This window comes from Sander lucioperca, chromosome 4 (assembly GCF_008315115.2).
Source record: "Sander lucioperca isolate FBNREF2018 chromosome 4, SLUC_FBN_1.2, whole genome shotgun sequence".
NCBI classification, from domain to species: domain Eukaryota; kingdom Metazoa; phylum Chordata; class Actinopteri; order Perciformes; family Percidae; genus Sander; species Sander lucioperca.
In genome coordinates, this window is record NC_050176.1 from 35,864,365 (window position 1) to 35,879,050 (window position 14,686).

The 14,686-nt window shown below is 39.9% G+C and overlaps 3 protein-coding genes across 4 annotated transcripts in view; 1 reads left to right on the plus strand and 2 right to left on the minus strand.

The window, feature by feature from the left end:
- The window catches only part of LOC116036449 (E3 ubiquitin-protein ligase TRIM21-like), a 139,818-nt gene that overhangs the window by 46,117 nt on the left and 79,015 nt on the right, over window positions 1–14,686 (plus strand). The window lies entirely within an intron of this gene.
- On the minus strand, window positions 12,275–14,677 carry LOC118494826 (TBC1 domain family member 1-like). Its single transcript, XM_036000156.1, has 3 exons — window positions 14,559–14,677; window positions 13,965–14,025; window positions 12,275–13,706 (listed from the first exon to the last, which is right to left on the minus strand). The coding sequence occupies exon 3, from the start codon at window positions 13,663–13,665 to the stop codon at window positions 13,033–13,035; it is 633 nt and encodes a 210-aa protein (XP_035856049.1). The 5' UTR covers window positions 13,666–13,706; window positions 13,965–14,025; window positions 14,559–14,677; the 3' UTR covers window positions 12,275–13,032.
- The window catches only part of zcchc7 (zinc finger, CCHC domain containing 7), a 67,339-nt gene continuing 66,440 nt past the window's right edge, over window positions 13,788–14,686 (minus strand). The window contains exon 11 of the transcript XR_004102669.2: window positions 13,788–13,799. The gene's annotated coding sequence lies outside the window, so the exon portion shown is untranslated. The remainder of the gene's footprint in view (window positions 13,800–14,686) is intronic.

Below are 14,686 nucleotides of genomic sequence, written 5' to 3' on the forward strand. Positions count from 1 at the left end.
AAAGATAAAGTGCTACAAACATATTTCATTATCATCTACAAAACAAACCGGACTATAGCCGTTGACTGCCAACATACAAATGCTTCTCCTCTTGTGGGCCCAGTTTGTTACACCACACTGGCAGTGGACCACACCAGGGAACAAAAAGGAGGAAGTAGACGAGCAAAGCAGAAGCAGTGGTTGAGTCACATCAGTTCATGTGAGATGCCAGAGCAGCTAACAAAACTGCAGTCTCACAGACTGACACATCCAGATCCTGCTGTGTCTTGCCTCGACATGAGATGTGTTCACTCCTGTTCTTTTATCAAAACAATACCTGCCTCATTTTGTTCTTTCTCTGTAAGCTGCTCTGGATAAGTGCGTCAGCTAAATGTCCTGAGTAGCATGAATGGGTTTGACCCTTTAATTTTCCCTTTTTCAAAAGATATCAAAACAGCACTAAAGTGGTGGAAAGTGAGTGTGTACATTTACCTTAATTTGAGTACAATTTTGAGGTACTACACTACAATTTGGAGGGAAATACTTTTCACTCCGCTACATTTACCTGACAGCTGTATTTACTGTTACTCTGCAGATTAAGATTTTACACCAATGTATGCAGTGTTTCCCACACAGACTAATTTGTGGCAGTGCGCCACACAATCAACACCGGCCGCCACATATTGCGTTTCGTTATTATTTTATTTTTTAACGCTATTTAAAGGAATACTATGTAACTTTTCCCTCTTCGGTCCCCCTACAGGTTGTCTCATTCCAATGAGGAAAAGTTACATAGTATGCCTTTAAAACACGCAGCATATTCGTTCAGCTGCATTTCCTTTCCCTGCTCTTCTTTCGTCTCTCGGTCACTCGTGTCTCTCTCACATAGGCTATGCACACACACACACACACACACACACACACACACACACACACACACACACACAGCCCCTCCCCTCCGTGCACACAGCGTCTGTCTCCATGAAAACGAGAGAAGACGGCTGGCGAAATTCACAAGTTCACGAAAGGTTGGTATCTCGTGAACACCTTTACACAATCACACATTAAAAAGTGCTACAAAAATATTTTATATTCTGAATACAATGTTGTCAGTGGGTTAATGTTGGAGTCCTGACCCGACCCTTAGCAAACAAGCGATTGCGCCTGCTTTAGAAAGTGAACTAGTCGCAAGTTTGCGGTAAAATGCAGTTGGGTTGTCGAGGTCAAAACACTATATGTAGCAGCTGTGAATCAAATAAACTTCTTATAAATAATGTTATGTCATTTTTTTACTCTTACACTGAATTTTTGCTGCTTCAATCCAGATGTATTGAAAAGTATTTTCTACGACTGATGAGGACCAGGCTGAACCGGAGGTATCAGTCTGAAACAGAGCTGAACAGTCCAGACCAGTGTAATTAGTTATGATATTAATTTGTTTACAATATTTTCAGGCTTCAACCAGTGCTGCTCAAACAGAACACTGGTATGATTAGCTAAAATATGATCCAATCCTAAAGATTAAACTGAAACTGAATAACCTAAAACCAATGAGAGATTTAGCCCATGAACAAATGTTCATTGTGCTGCCCAAACCTACTTAATGCAGCAGAAATGCAACATTTCTTTTCTTTAAAAATGTGTATTCTTCCCCGCTTTTCATTTAAAATGTCTTAGTGCCATCTTTTACCTATAGATTCGGAGACAGAGAAAACATACAATTTCCGACTATCAGTCACTGTTTCTATTCCCCTCTCCCAACATCATCAGTATCATACCAGACACCATGTTTCTCACCCTCTAGCTTCTAGTGTCTCCTTGTTTTTAATCTTCCTGGCACGAGAGTGGAGTCTGCTATCTGTCCACTAACAACAGACCTCTCTCTGTTTTGCTTACCCCCCTCCATCTACCCTTTCCTCTTCCTTCTGCTTTCACTGCTTGATTCTCTGAAACACCTCAATCAACAGATACATTTAGTCCTTGCATGTGCCTCTCCTCTTACTCTCTCTGTTATTAAAGACATAGAATAGCCATAAAGAGGAGGAGGATTTGTTTTCTTAATTGTACTGGTCTAGCCTTTTATCATGTCAGCCCACCTACCCCAGTTTCACTCCCTCTGCTTTGTTTGGCTGATTAACAGCTACTTAACTGCTCAGCATGATGATGTTTAGTCTATTTAGTCATTCAGTTACTCCCTTCCCAATGCAATTTTAGTTGAAACCCACGTCTGTATAAGTACATTTCACTTAACTACCTGTAACAAACATGCCAATCTAACATGCATAATATCAAAATGTTGGAATTTTATTTGGCATGGTTCCTCATTTGAGAAAGGTTCAACTGAAAGAAAAGTAGAGCTGAAACAATTAAGCAGAAAATTAATCTGCAACTATTTTATAATTTGATTTATAATTTTATTTTTTCAAGCAAAAATAGCAACATTTGCTGGTACCAGCTTCTTAAAATTGTGATGGGCATATATTCCTATTTTTTTGACATTTCACAGACAAAATGATATATCAAGTACATAATCACAATGTTAAATTGATTAAAAATTATAGCTTGTTGCAGCCTTAAAGGAACATATACGTTTTTTTTTAAGGGGGCTTTCACAACCGCCTCATTTAGTTCGGTTGAATCACACTAGAGTTCGTTTTCCCCTTTGGTGCGGTTCGTTTGGGCAGGTGTGATTGCAGCAATCACACTCGGATGCGCATTAAAAGCGGACCAAACAAGCAACCTCAAACCGCCCCCAACTGCTATATGTGTACTCCACAAGTCTGAGCTAAATGGCTCCTGTAGTCAGCTGTGGTTTGCAATCTGCGATACGGCAGAGTTTGCAAACTGTAGCAGCTTGCAATGTTTCTCTCACAGAAATAGGCTGCGGTCAAGCTCGCCGTCACACGCATTTCCGTGGTCAAACCAGCCGCCGCCAAAGTTGGGGACACACGGCCACCAAGCAGAGCAAAGTCTCGCTGAGCAGAGCAGACGTAGTAACGTCGTAAAATTATTGAAATGAGCTGGTTTGACCATGGAGATGCAAGAAATATACACTAGTCCAGAACACAGGACCTTCTTTCTGTATTTACTTTGTTGCTCCCACCTAACACATCTGGCCAGTAAGCGCTGGTAGTAATGCATTTTGGTTCGCTTGGATTTTTCTGCGTGTGAAATGAAACTGAAAACACTCCAAGTTTACAAACTCATCAACTGATTCTGACCAGAGCAAACAAACTATGGGTGTGAAAACGCCTTAAGAAATGATGGCGGTAGTCACTAATAGCATGCTGGGGATCTCTCCAACCTTGATGAATGCAAACAGACACATTTCTTTGTACGTCATTGTCATGTGTCATCTATTCTTGGATTTCTTATTCCAATACTTCCCCATTTTTAAGACTGCTCAAACTAGGCTAAAACATCAGATTTGGAGGTGTTGATTGGATTGAAGGGGAGAGGGTTTGCTCGTCAGAGGGCAGCCTTAGCTTTAAACACAGAGCATCTTGTTCAGTGTAACATTAACATGATCTCAAACAGGAAGGCAGTTGGACACAGCCTCAGACTGTGACCCGCAAACTTCGCCTCTCACAGAGAACAACATTGAAAAGGCATGTTGTCTATCACCAAACGAGAATTAAATAGAACTTCTGTTGTACTGAACTCGAAAAGAAGGAAGTTACACAAGTACCACCGGTAAAAGAGAAGCTGCAATTCATTGCAATTACCAAAATAAAATTTTCAGTATTTGTCAAAGAGAGCAAAAAAGTAAGGGGAGGATATCATATGAAGGGCAATGGTTAGTTACCAGAACTGTTAGGGATAAAATCATTATTATTATAAAGACAAACACACAAATGTATTTTATAGATCTATCGACTTGTCTCCATTTGTCTTCACTCATTGGATACATAAGGCTTCTTTCTTTCTAGACTTTCTAAACTATGTAGTTTACCCCTCTTACAAGGCTGAGGGACTCCAGTACAGCCATGGGCTCCACATTTATTAAACAGTAGGCTGACATGACAAGACGTTTGCCACACAAAGATAAAACTAAACAATGAAAGAATGTATAGAATCGTCAACTTTAAAGTTCAAAAGTGAATAAGTATCTAGTTTTAACCATACTAAATGATCTGTATTAATAAATAAATGAGTAAAATATGGACAAAAGCCACACACAGAGACAGATTACTCATACAGCACCTTAATAAAATACTTTGTAGAAACACTGTAGGTCCAACTTACCACACTAGCCTAAACGGATATTTGAAGTCTGACTAGAGATGTCAGGAGGTCAAAATGTTTACAGGTTACAGAGGAATGCCACTGAAAACTAGGCCTGGCAAACTCGATTACTTTTAAGGATTCGGGTTATTCTGAGTCAATCACTAAACTGATCCGGGTTGTGTGAGTCACTTGAGTCACTTGAGTCAGTATTGTATGCTACATCCAAGGCAAGCTTTTATTTTGGATAAAATGCCATGTTTTCATTTAGAATCTTTTAATTTTATTTGGAAAACGTTATATCCATAAATGTAAATGGTCTGAAAGAAAACCGAATATTCATTTAAAAATGACATGAAATTATATTTTGAAACTTTAATAGGACATCCAGCCATCCAGACTCACATTCACAATGACTTACAACCTCTTTAATGTAAGTTCCATGCGCCCCTTTTTCATGTATGTATGTATGTATGCATGTAAGGTTTTCAATGTGTATGTGTATCTGTACTTGAATAATAAAGTTTTTTGAAGACAAAAAAAAGAGTTGTTGGCGAGGTGAGCTTACGGACTGTCTGCTCGCCCTACTTGCATTTTAATATACTACATTTATACACCAAACCTACAGTAGGCCTAGCTAGGCTATGTGCAGAACATTGTATGTTATTTCAGAAGTGAAAGAATGGCTTTTGTTGTGGATTTGCTTTACTCTGAGCTCGAGGAGAGACTTCACTCGCTCGTCTGAATCAGATCCACTCACATAGCCGGCTGATTCGCGTGAGAACTCATGAGTCACCTGACAACTAATGAATCACCGACAACTCATGAGCCCTCGTTGACTCGGGAGTTCTCGAGTGAATCCCATGGTCTGCGAGCTTCCGGCTCCGAGTCTGCAGGTCAGGACTGTCTCTCTGCTCACTCAGGCGCTTGTGTTGACTTGTGGAGTTGTTGTTGCCTACGAAATTGTAAGTTATAAAGCTTTTTGCAGCTAAGATGGCTAGCATAGTAGAAGCTAATGTTGCAAGAGGTTTGTGTGTGGCGCTGTTATCATTTTAGATTGAATTGTAGTAGGACTCAATTGAACCGGTTAATGATACTAGAGACTCGCGATTTGTGAGTCAATTTAAAGACTCGGGTTAAAGATCCAAGTGAATCACGACTCGAACAGGTTTACTGAAAACCCAGTGACACACCAGCCGGTCTAGAAAATCAACAACAACGATGACGAGCCAGCAAAAAGTCCCTCTTCTGCACTTCCCATGGTCATATGCCTGGGTCTCGTGCCTTGTGGAGTAAAGCCAGAGCTCACAGAAGTTCAAAGTACAAGAGCCATACATCATATGAGAAGCACCACTAACAGACAGTTAAACACAAAAGAGAGGAGGAGGAAAAATATTCGAAGGGTGGTGATAGTCGTAAAGCAGGCACTGGTTGACTGCCCCAAGAGTCCAAGGAGCCACTTCACAGCACAAAGACAAGCGAGGCAGAGATGACAAACTCATTCAAATGTGATAGGGACACAATGTAGGGGCTTGTTGTCAAATTGCTGTGCTGAGTCAGAATGAACTCTTGGGTAAGAAAAAATGAGGTCAGTAAGGCTCACAGATAACCCCAATGTCCTCATCTAGGAAGATTGTATAGGTGTTGCTCCAAGACTGACACAATGATAGGTGAGGCAAGCAAAATGTTGAATAAACAAAGTGAAAGACAGACTGCTAGACAAATAGACAAAAATGGGACTGACAACTGACAAGGGCAGACTGTCAGACATACTGTAAAATGACAGGAAGATGCCTCTGGTTTACAGGCTTGTTTTTACAACAGCACAAGGAGTGTGTCACACGAAGAGGGATGGAAACGCATGTGAGACCGAAGCGATTACAAGAAGAGGGTAAAGAAGGAAAAAAGGGGATTCCAAGCACAAGTCTCTCTTGGACAATTTGGGTAATCATTAACACCAATCACTTCTAAAAAGTAATTTTTTTGTCAAAATGAAAAAGCTGCCTAGGGTACTTTCTTAGTTGAGACAGAAGGCAGTTATTTTAGCTGAAGATGAGAGCCTATACTGTATGACAGTTCATATGTCATTCTGGAGATGGTGGGGAATTTATGTCAAGCAACATCTCCCATTCAAACCAAGTAAATAGCACTAGTTTTTCATCACAACTCAAACTATATCACATTGCTTGATCAGAAAACCAAAACGCACCTGCAAAAAGTGCAACACTCCCCAATATTCTGCAGTTCAAAGGATAACGTTGAGTCTCACTTTTGGCCAAGGTGGCTTGTGTGTGAAACCAGCCATGAGAGAGAGAGTGCTGAAGTGAGAACTCGAGACACACTATGGGACTAATACGGTGTACAAAACGACTTGCCTCCTCTTCCAAGAGTCAAGTCCTGGCGTAAGCACAATGGCTCTGGAGGTGATATCCTCATGACTCACTCTATACACCTACATTACAACAGCTAAGCAGACTGGGTTTTCATGTTCTAAACTTTATAGAGGGTCTGACAGTCAGTAAGTCACTGTTTAACAGAGCCAGCAGCTTTAACAACATCCAGTAGAGGAAAATCCCATTTTTAATAACTGAAGGATTTTCAAAAACCATGTTGAGCAACACCATGAGCTAGGATGATGATGCACTGAGCAGGTTTTCCTGATACAAATGAGACTGTGCCAACTGGTCAGAAAACAAGTAATAATTATTTTAATTATTGATTAATATGCACATTATTTTCTCGATTAATCAATTAATCATTTGGTCAGAAAATGTTAAAAAAAAATAATATTGAAAAATGTCCACCATATGTTCCAAGAGCCCAAGGTGATGTGTTTGCCCAACTAAAAGTCCAAAACCTAAAGGTAGTTAGGTTAATTTACTGTTATGGAAGACATTGGCAAAAATTCACATTTGGGAAACTGTACTTTCTTGTCACATTTGCTAAAAACATTTTTTTGTCATTAATTTCTGTCGATAGACTAATCAATTCATCAATACATTATTTTATCTCTAATAGACTTTACTTTAAAATACATAACCAACAGTGAAGATGTAACAATATTGTTCTGATCCTAGTCTATATCCTTGACGTTACACTTCCGGGATTGCTCCAGTGCCGTAGGAAATTCCGCCGGATGCATGTATTTTCCGTTTCCTTCCGCTCTCTGTTTTGGAATTTTAAATTCGGTGGATTTAAGAGGACTATTTTTGACTGCTCCTCAGATCTCTGCAGGGTATATCGAGACAGCTAGCTAGACTATCTGTCCAATCTGAGTTTTCTCTCACACAACTATTTTACAGCGGCTCTCTGTGGAGTTTAGCGCCACCCATGACGATTCTGATTAGTTTAAAGAAATGCCATTAAACCAGAGCACGTTTTCCTCCCATCCCTGAATGCTATGTGGAGTAGCCAGACCCTCCTTCAGCGCGCTTTGGAGGAGGGTCTGGCAAAGCGAGACTATTCTGACCCCAACCACAGGCACACACCATAATTTGCAGCAGATAAACAATAATAAGTACATAATAAACCTGATTTAAAGTAGGTCTACATGCTGTAATAAAATCCCCATTCAAAAGAAAACGTATCTTCAAACTTCAAAGTAGGTCTGAAAAACTGACACTTTTATCACTATCTAATAATATAATACATTTTGTTTAACTGTCTACAGTACATTAAAAAATCTAACTGCTAGCAGTTGTAGAAACCTAAATGCCTCTCAATATTTACAACCAGCACACCAACAGCAACCATTTAGTGACCAGAATCAAACTGAGATTTATTGCCAAAGTAAGTTTTGCATGGAATTTGACTTGCTGTGTTTGGTGCATACAATTAACACTAACACTATTAAATAGGGAATAAACAATACAGCAACGTACTGCTAACAATGAAGAACATACATATAGAATAGAAATATTGCAATACAAATATGTAAAAGACACTCTAACAAATATGTACACTATTACTGAGTGATGACATTTTCCACTCATAACTTCTTGACCAGTTATGGTAAGGAAAGGTTGACCAACAACTGCGGTAGCCAGATAAGTAAATAGGAAGAAGAGCAGTAACAGAGCAGTTACATGTACTGTTAGCTAGTGTATTAGGCTCACTTGTTATTTAAAGCGTTACACTGTCAAACAGGCACATTTAACATGAAGACAAGCCTGTGTAGTTACTTAAATAAAGAAAATGTGAACTCATAATTTATGGTGAAAACTAATGAGTAAGGTTAACGTTAAAAAAAACACGTTACTAGACATGTAACGACTATTCTGCTGGAGTCACGTAATGTTAACGAGAGCTAACTTGTTGAACTTGGCTAACAGGTTGCGCTAATTTGGCTAATGTGACTACTCGCTAACAACCTCGGTTAACGTTAGCTGTCTGCTTAGCATGGCACGTAAATTAAACAAAACCGCACCGACACGCCTTTCAGACTTAACTTACATCTTTTTGTTCTTGTTTCATGTTGAACAGGTTGAGTCGCTGGAGTCGTGCTTTCATCCCATCCGCCATAAACTTTACTAAAACGAGATCTGATCGGTTACTTCTCCGAGACTTGTCTCTGACCGTGTGGGACACTTCAATATAATTTCATTGGAAAGTTGAATTTGCTCCCTGAAGCTGAGGATCCTGCGGTTAGCGTCATGTTGGCCAACATAAAATTACAACACATCCAGTTTAGAAATTTCAAAGTAAGATATTACCATAACTTCATATTGATATCTTTTACACACCCATCGGTTTGCTTTTGTTTTGAAGGCCAATTTACCAACTTCCGACTTTATTCCAGTTAACTGTGGTCAGCTTGTCGCAGCTAAATCCGCCAATACGTTTTGGAGAATTGGGTGGACATAGTTCCTGTCCCGGGGCAGTCAAACTAGGTGGTAGACTTTTGTATATTTTTTTCAGTTTACCGTTGCATGATCAAGATTGTGTCTATTATCTTCGTTGGTATGACTTAACGTAAAAAGTATTTCCGTTTTTCTGTAAACAGAGCAGACCCTATCAAGCAGGAATGAATGCCCTTGGGATTATGCACTGCTGCAACTGATAGTTGGGAACATAGACTTTGGTTGGGAATGATGAATAGTGAACTTCATGGCCCAGTAGTTTCAACCCGTTGTTACGTGGTCCTTTGGTCAACATTTGACACAAGTTTGTCTCGAACTCTACAGTCTCAGTACAGTTTGTATTGTAGATTATTTTGATAGTGTAACATCCAGCAACTGTCATTAACTTGTCTCATTTCCATGTCTTCAAATGAAATTATAGGAAAACTACTGTACCTAGATCATATCTAATCAGCATTTGTTTTAACCACAAGTTGCTATTAAATAGTAATTCAATTATGTTAGGCCTACTTGTATATTTTTCTAATACCAGACTAGTCAAACGCACATGTTGATCATACAGTTGTAGGACCTAAATATTTAATATCAAGTAGAAATAGTGATACAAAAGTTAGTAGTGGAGAATGGAGTATCACATAGTCTTTAATAAATATTTACTAATATCTAATAAAGATGAAGCAGTGGGTTTGGGATTTCAATTTGGTTGATGATGTGATATATGATTATGAATGATTATATTATATCAAATTCAATTAGATAAGACTTATTATTTAGACTTATAATTATCAGATTCCTCTGAACTTTTCTGTCACAAGCAAACTTTAATATGTATTACTTAAATATTGTGGTGATTAGTGTGTCATTAAAAGTTGACTACATACTTTATCACGTTGATATCTAAAAGAGAATAGTTATTTCCAGTCATTTGGTAACCATGAATTAATCACCATTGGTCAAAACTAGCATCTAGTAATAGAACAACTAATCTCAGGTTTAAATAGATAATGATAAAATAGGTACAAGTAGTAATACTGAAATATCTAATCTTTAGTCATTACCATCTGCTCACCCACAGAAAAGTGATTAAGTAATAGTAATAATAAAGCTACATTAAATAAAAAAATAATTATACAGTTAGGTACTATGGGGTAGTAACACAAAAAATAGCAGCAACTGAAATCAAACAATGAAAAAACTGCAAGAAACACATTCATTTATAAAATATTCACACTGAAACATTGTGAACTTTGTACACTTCAGTAGTGACACCCTGTGGTTACTTTTTTTGTTACTCCAGGAGCAGCAGGGGAAACTCCACAGACTCTGAGACAGTTTCTGTCCACTGACACAGAAGCGGAAGTTTCTGCAGGGTTTAAATTATGTACTTATGATACATTTTCCTGTAATGATTATTTTTTTATGAAAAACAAATAATGCTTATAACAGTGTCCCACATCTTTATATGAAAATAAATTCCTGCACAGTGAATTTCAAAATACAGCCAATTAGTTGGATGTTGAATATCTTGAATGTCTCATGTCTTGTTTTATGTGTAAAATTTCTCATCTTATTTTTCAGCAGTTCAAATTGTTGGGTGAATAGCTCAGAAGTTAATTTGCACTGTACAAGTGAGGACCATTATAATGCATTTCCTAGCCTCCAATCATAACTATCATAACTACTATCAAAATATAATACAGCAGAAGAATCATCATAGTCTGTTACCATATCTACTGCAAGCTGGACGAATGCTACTTAATTTTAATTTCACAAGGGCTCGTAATGTGTGCGACTGTTATGATATAGTACAGAAAATGTCATTTTAAGTATTAACATTTACTTTTCCTACATCTTGTGCAGCTCTATTTTTGAATGTGAGCCCATACATAAACACTTTGGTACAAATTAATGTACCATTACCTCCCCCAAAGTGAGTGTGTGTGTGTGTGTGTGTGTGTGTGTGTGTGTGGTTCAATGTTTCCTGTGTAAAATGTTTACAGATGTGGTGGTGTGTGTGGTTTTGGTTCTAAGGGCGCAAGGATGTTCCAGATTCCCATTTATTGTATTAAATAAGAACTAAGCTCACAACATTTTATAAACTAAAGCAAAATGACTCTTGTAAAGTCCTTTGGCAGTGCCCAAGGATTGCACACATATTCTGTGTGCATGTAAGTGTGTGTGTGTGTGTGTGTGTGTGTGTGTGTGTGTGTGTGTGTGTGTGTGTCTAAATGTGACAGAGCTAGAACAACAGGTGGTCAGCCTGACATCATCATCGCATTCTTGAAAGGGCTGAAAAGAGAGAGAGAACAACATGCATCCACACACACAAACCCCACAACAAAAATACATCACAACAGGCGCTGGGCCACAGGAAGTGGTCGTCATGGCAACATGGTTCTACATCCTGCTCAGTTAATGTAAAGCAAGCTCATTTGACTCTCATTCAAGCACACACAGAACAAAAGCCTGTACAGTCATCCCAACACATGAACAGCCTGTGTGTTTATGGTAAATTACAGTTTATATTATTACAATACAGTACATGCTAGCTGTTCATAGATTTGAAGCATATGCAGGTATTTATTATGTGAGCCCAGACGTGTGCGCATGTGCCTTGTAAAGAGCCAGAAAAACAGTCCTAAATCAAGGTTGAGCTTACATTTTGTATTCTGACTTCTCAGATTCAGTTAGTATCCTCCATTGTCTTCATCTCTCTAATTTGACCATCTCTTAAGTCTTTGTATTTTGGGCATGGCATGAAATGAAGATGTTTCCAATGTCTCTGACTTGAGTCTGACACTAGCCGCAACTTTATAGTGCAGAGGCTGTTGGCAAATGTGGAGGAGAGGTTAAAGATTTAGAGATCAGGAGGGTGTTGGTCAGAAGTGTGTGAATGTGTGAGAGAGTGTGTGTGTGTGTGTGTGTGTGTGTGTGTGTGTGTGTGTGTGTGTGTGTTGTATGTGGAGACTGCCCTGTTGGATCTTTGCAAAGACCTGAACTGCTCACAGATTCATAATTGACGCTGTGCTCATTTTTGCTGGAGACTTCAATCAGGCTAACCTTAAGATGGTTACGCCAGGCGCCCGGATAGCTCAGTTGGTAGAGCGGGTGCCCATGTATAGAGGTTTACTCCTTGACGCAGCGGCCCCGGGTTTGACTCCGAGCTGCAGCCCTTTGCTGCATGTCATTCCCTCTCTCTCTCTCTCCCCTTTCATGTCTTCAGCTGTCCTGTCAAATAAAGGCCTAAAAATGCCCAAAAAATATTCTTAAAAAAATTAATAAAGATGGTTACGCCTGAATTCCATCAACATATTGACTGTACCACAAGGGGAGTAAACACTCTGGATCACTGCTATACACCATTCAAAAACGACTATAGAGTGGAATCACTACCTGCGTTTGGGAAGAGCGACCATCTTGCTGTGGTCAAAGTATGTAAAAAAAACTATGGCGCGTGTGCCGTGAGGTCAGGAAATGGTCAAGCCAATCAACGGCCGCCCTACAGTCTGCACTACACGACGCAGTCTGGAGCACGTTCCAGGTTATCACACAATGACAACGCCACAGATGACATCTACCCTCAGGCCACTGATCCTAAATGAGGACACTGCCTAAGATCAGTGCATCTGCCATTGGAGAACAGGTGATTTGGCCTTTGCAGAGTGTTTAGTTGTCTGTTGTCTTGTAGTTACCAAAGCTATTTACAGCAGACAAATCCTGCTAATCGGTATTGAACACATACTGTATGTATGGGTAATTGACCCACAATATGGAGTGATGAGGTCTGGAGCAGACGTTTATAGTAAAAGCTTTTTCATGTGCACCTTATTGAGTAAGTGTTGATGCATCTGTTTGAGCTCTAGTTTGGCTAAAGCGTGGAGATTCACTTCACCATTTCCACTACTGTTTGTAACATTGCATACGCCTCTACATTATGCCTACAGCCAAGACACTAGTGTTTAATCTCATATCATCTAATGTATAGACAAACACGTACCTTGGTGCTGTCCTGGCACTGGAAGACATAGCAGGCGCAGTTTTTTGCATCTCTGACCAGGCAGCCAAAGCTGCTAGGCTCCTGGCTGTTGTGAATTAGCTTTGTCACTTGGTGAGGACGACATTCAAACAGCACTGTGTGTGTCAAAGGGTCCCAGACAATTCCCTCTCCCAGTACGGACACACATCGCACCAATGATGCTGACGCACACAGAAAAACTTTCTGATTACAGGTAGAAGGGTCCAACTGTCCACCAGACCGCAACCCAGCACCCAGATTCTTCTCTGCAAGCCGAGACTTGCTGATCTCAGCCACCACCCAAGGCAGCATGGCCATGGTGGTCAGGTGGTGGACGGGCAGAGAACCGATCAATATCAGTTTGTATCGTACCTCCTCCTCTCCTTCTTCCTCAACCTTTTCCCCCAATGTTGTATTCCTCTCCCTAGCAGAAGAGGGTTTCTGAGGACACAGTGTGGAAGAGGTGAAATGTGAAAGTGATGGACATGAGCGGTGGTTTAAAGTTATGTTAGGAAGGGGTTTCTCAGCGCTCCCTGGCCTGGAGGGTTCATCTCTTCTGGGCTTCACTTCAAAGTAGAGTCCCTCCATGGCTGGTGGGGCCGAAGGCAGCTGTCTGCCTCTGCTTTTACCTGCAAAACATCAGTTAGAGAACAGAGGCACTTAAAGGGGAAAAGTAGCTGTGCTCCACTTTGCCTGTATAGAATCAGCACACTGTGAATCAGCTGAGTCTTTCCATGTAATAATCACAGGGTCATTTGGAGGGTGCTATAAAATGACCACCTGGTGTTGTTTACCCAACCAGAAACACATGACTTAACTACTGACCTACACTTTAACAGTCTCAAGGACACACATAACTGATGACAGCTTTACTATGAGGATCATACTTGGCCAGTCGTGTGTGTCAGAAAGAGAAGGGAGGTAGATGTCCAGCTGACAACCCCTGCCCTACATAAACAACAAACGATATTATAATCACATAGATAGACAGAGGTGTGTTGGAATTTGTAGGTTAAATCAGTGGGGAAATGTACAAGCAACTACATCAACATTAATAGCGGGACATGATGAACATGTTTATAATAAACAGATCATACCAGCTATGGAATTAAAACATTAACGTTAAGTTAAAGAGAAATAAAACGAAGGCGGCTGCTTACGTACCTCATATTTGACCTTGCAATATAAATAAAGCCTCAACTTAAATCAGCTGGGACAGTGCGGCATGCAATATAGGTCGGCCTGCTGCACCAGAACAGCAACGGAAGTTAAAATGAGATTTAATTTTCGAGGAGCGCAGCCGACATGCCTTCTTTTACCGGTTATTGTAATTTTACGCACGAAACAAGTTATTTTTACGCACTAAGTTGCGCAGACACCAAAGCGCGCACGATTCATGTATACTATTCCCTAAGTGCACAGTAGATATTTTAATCAAGTTAACATTTCCTCTGCTCTTCTTATGCCAGCAGTCTTCTTACCTGTTCACTGAATGTCCGATGCGGGAATCGCAACCAAGAAAGGCTGTAATGTATTTTAGAGCAACTACATACTGTATGTACACAGAGACACAGAAAGAAAGAGATACTGTAGGAAGAGCTTCACACAG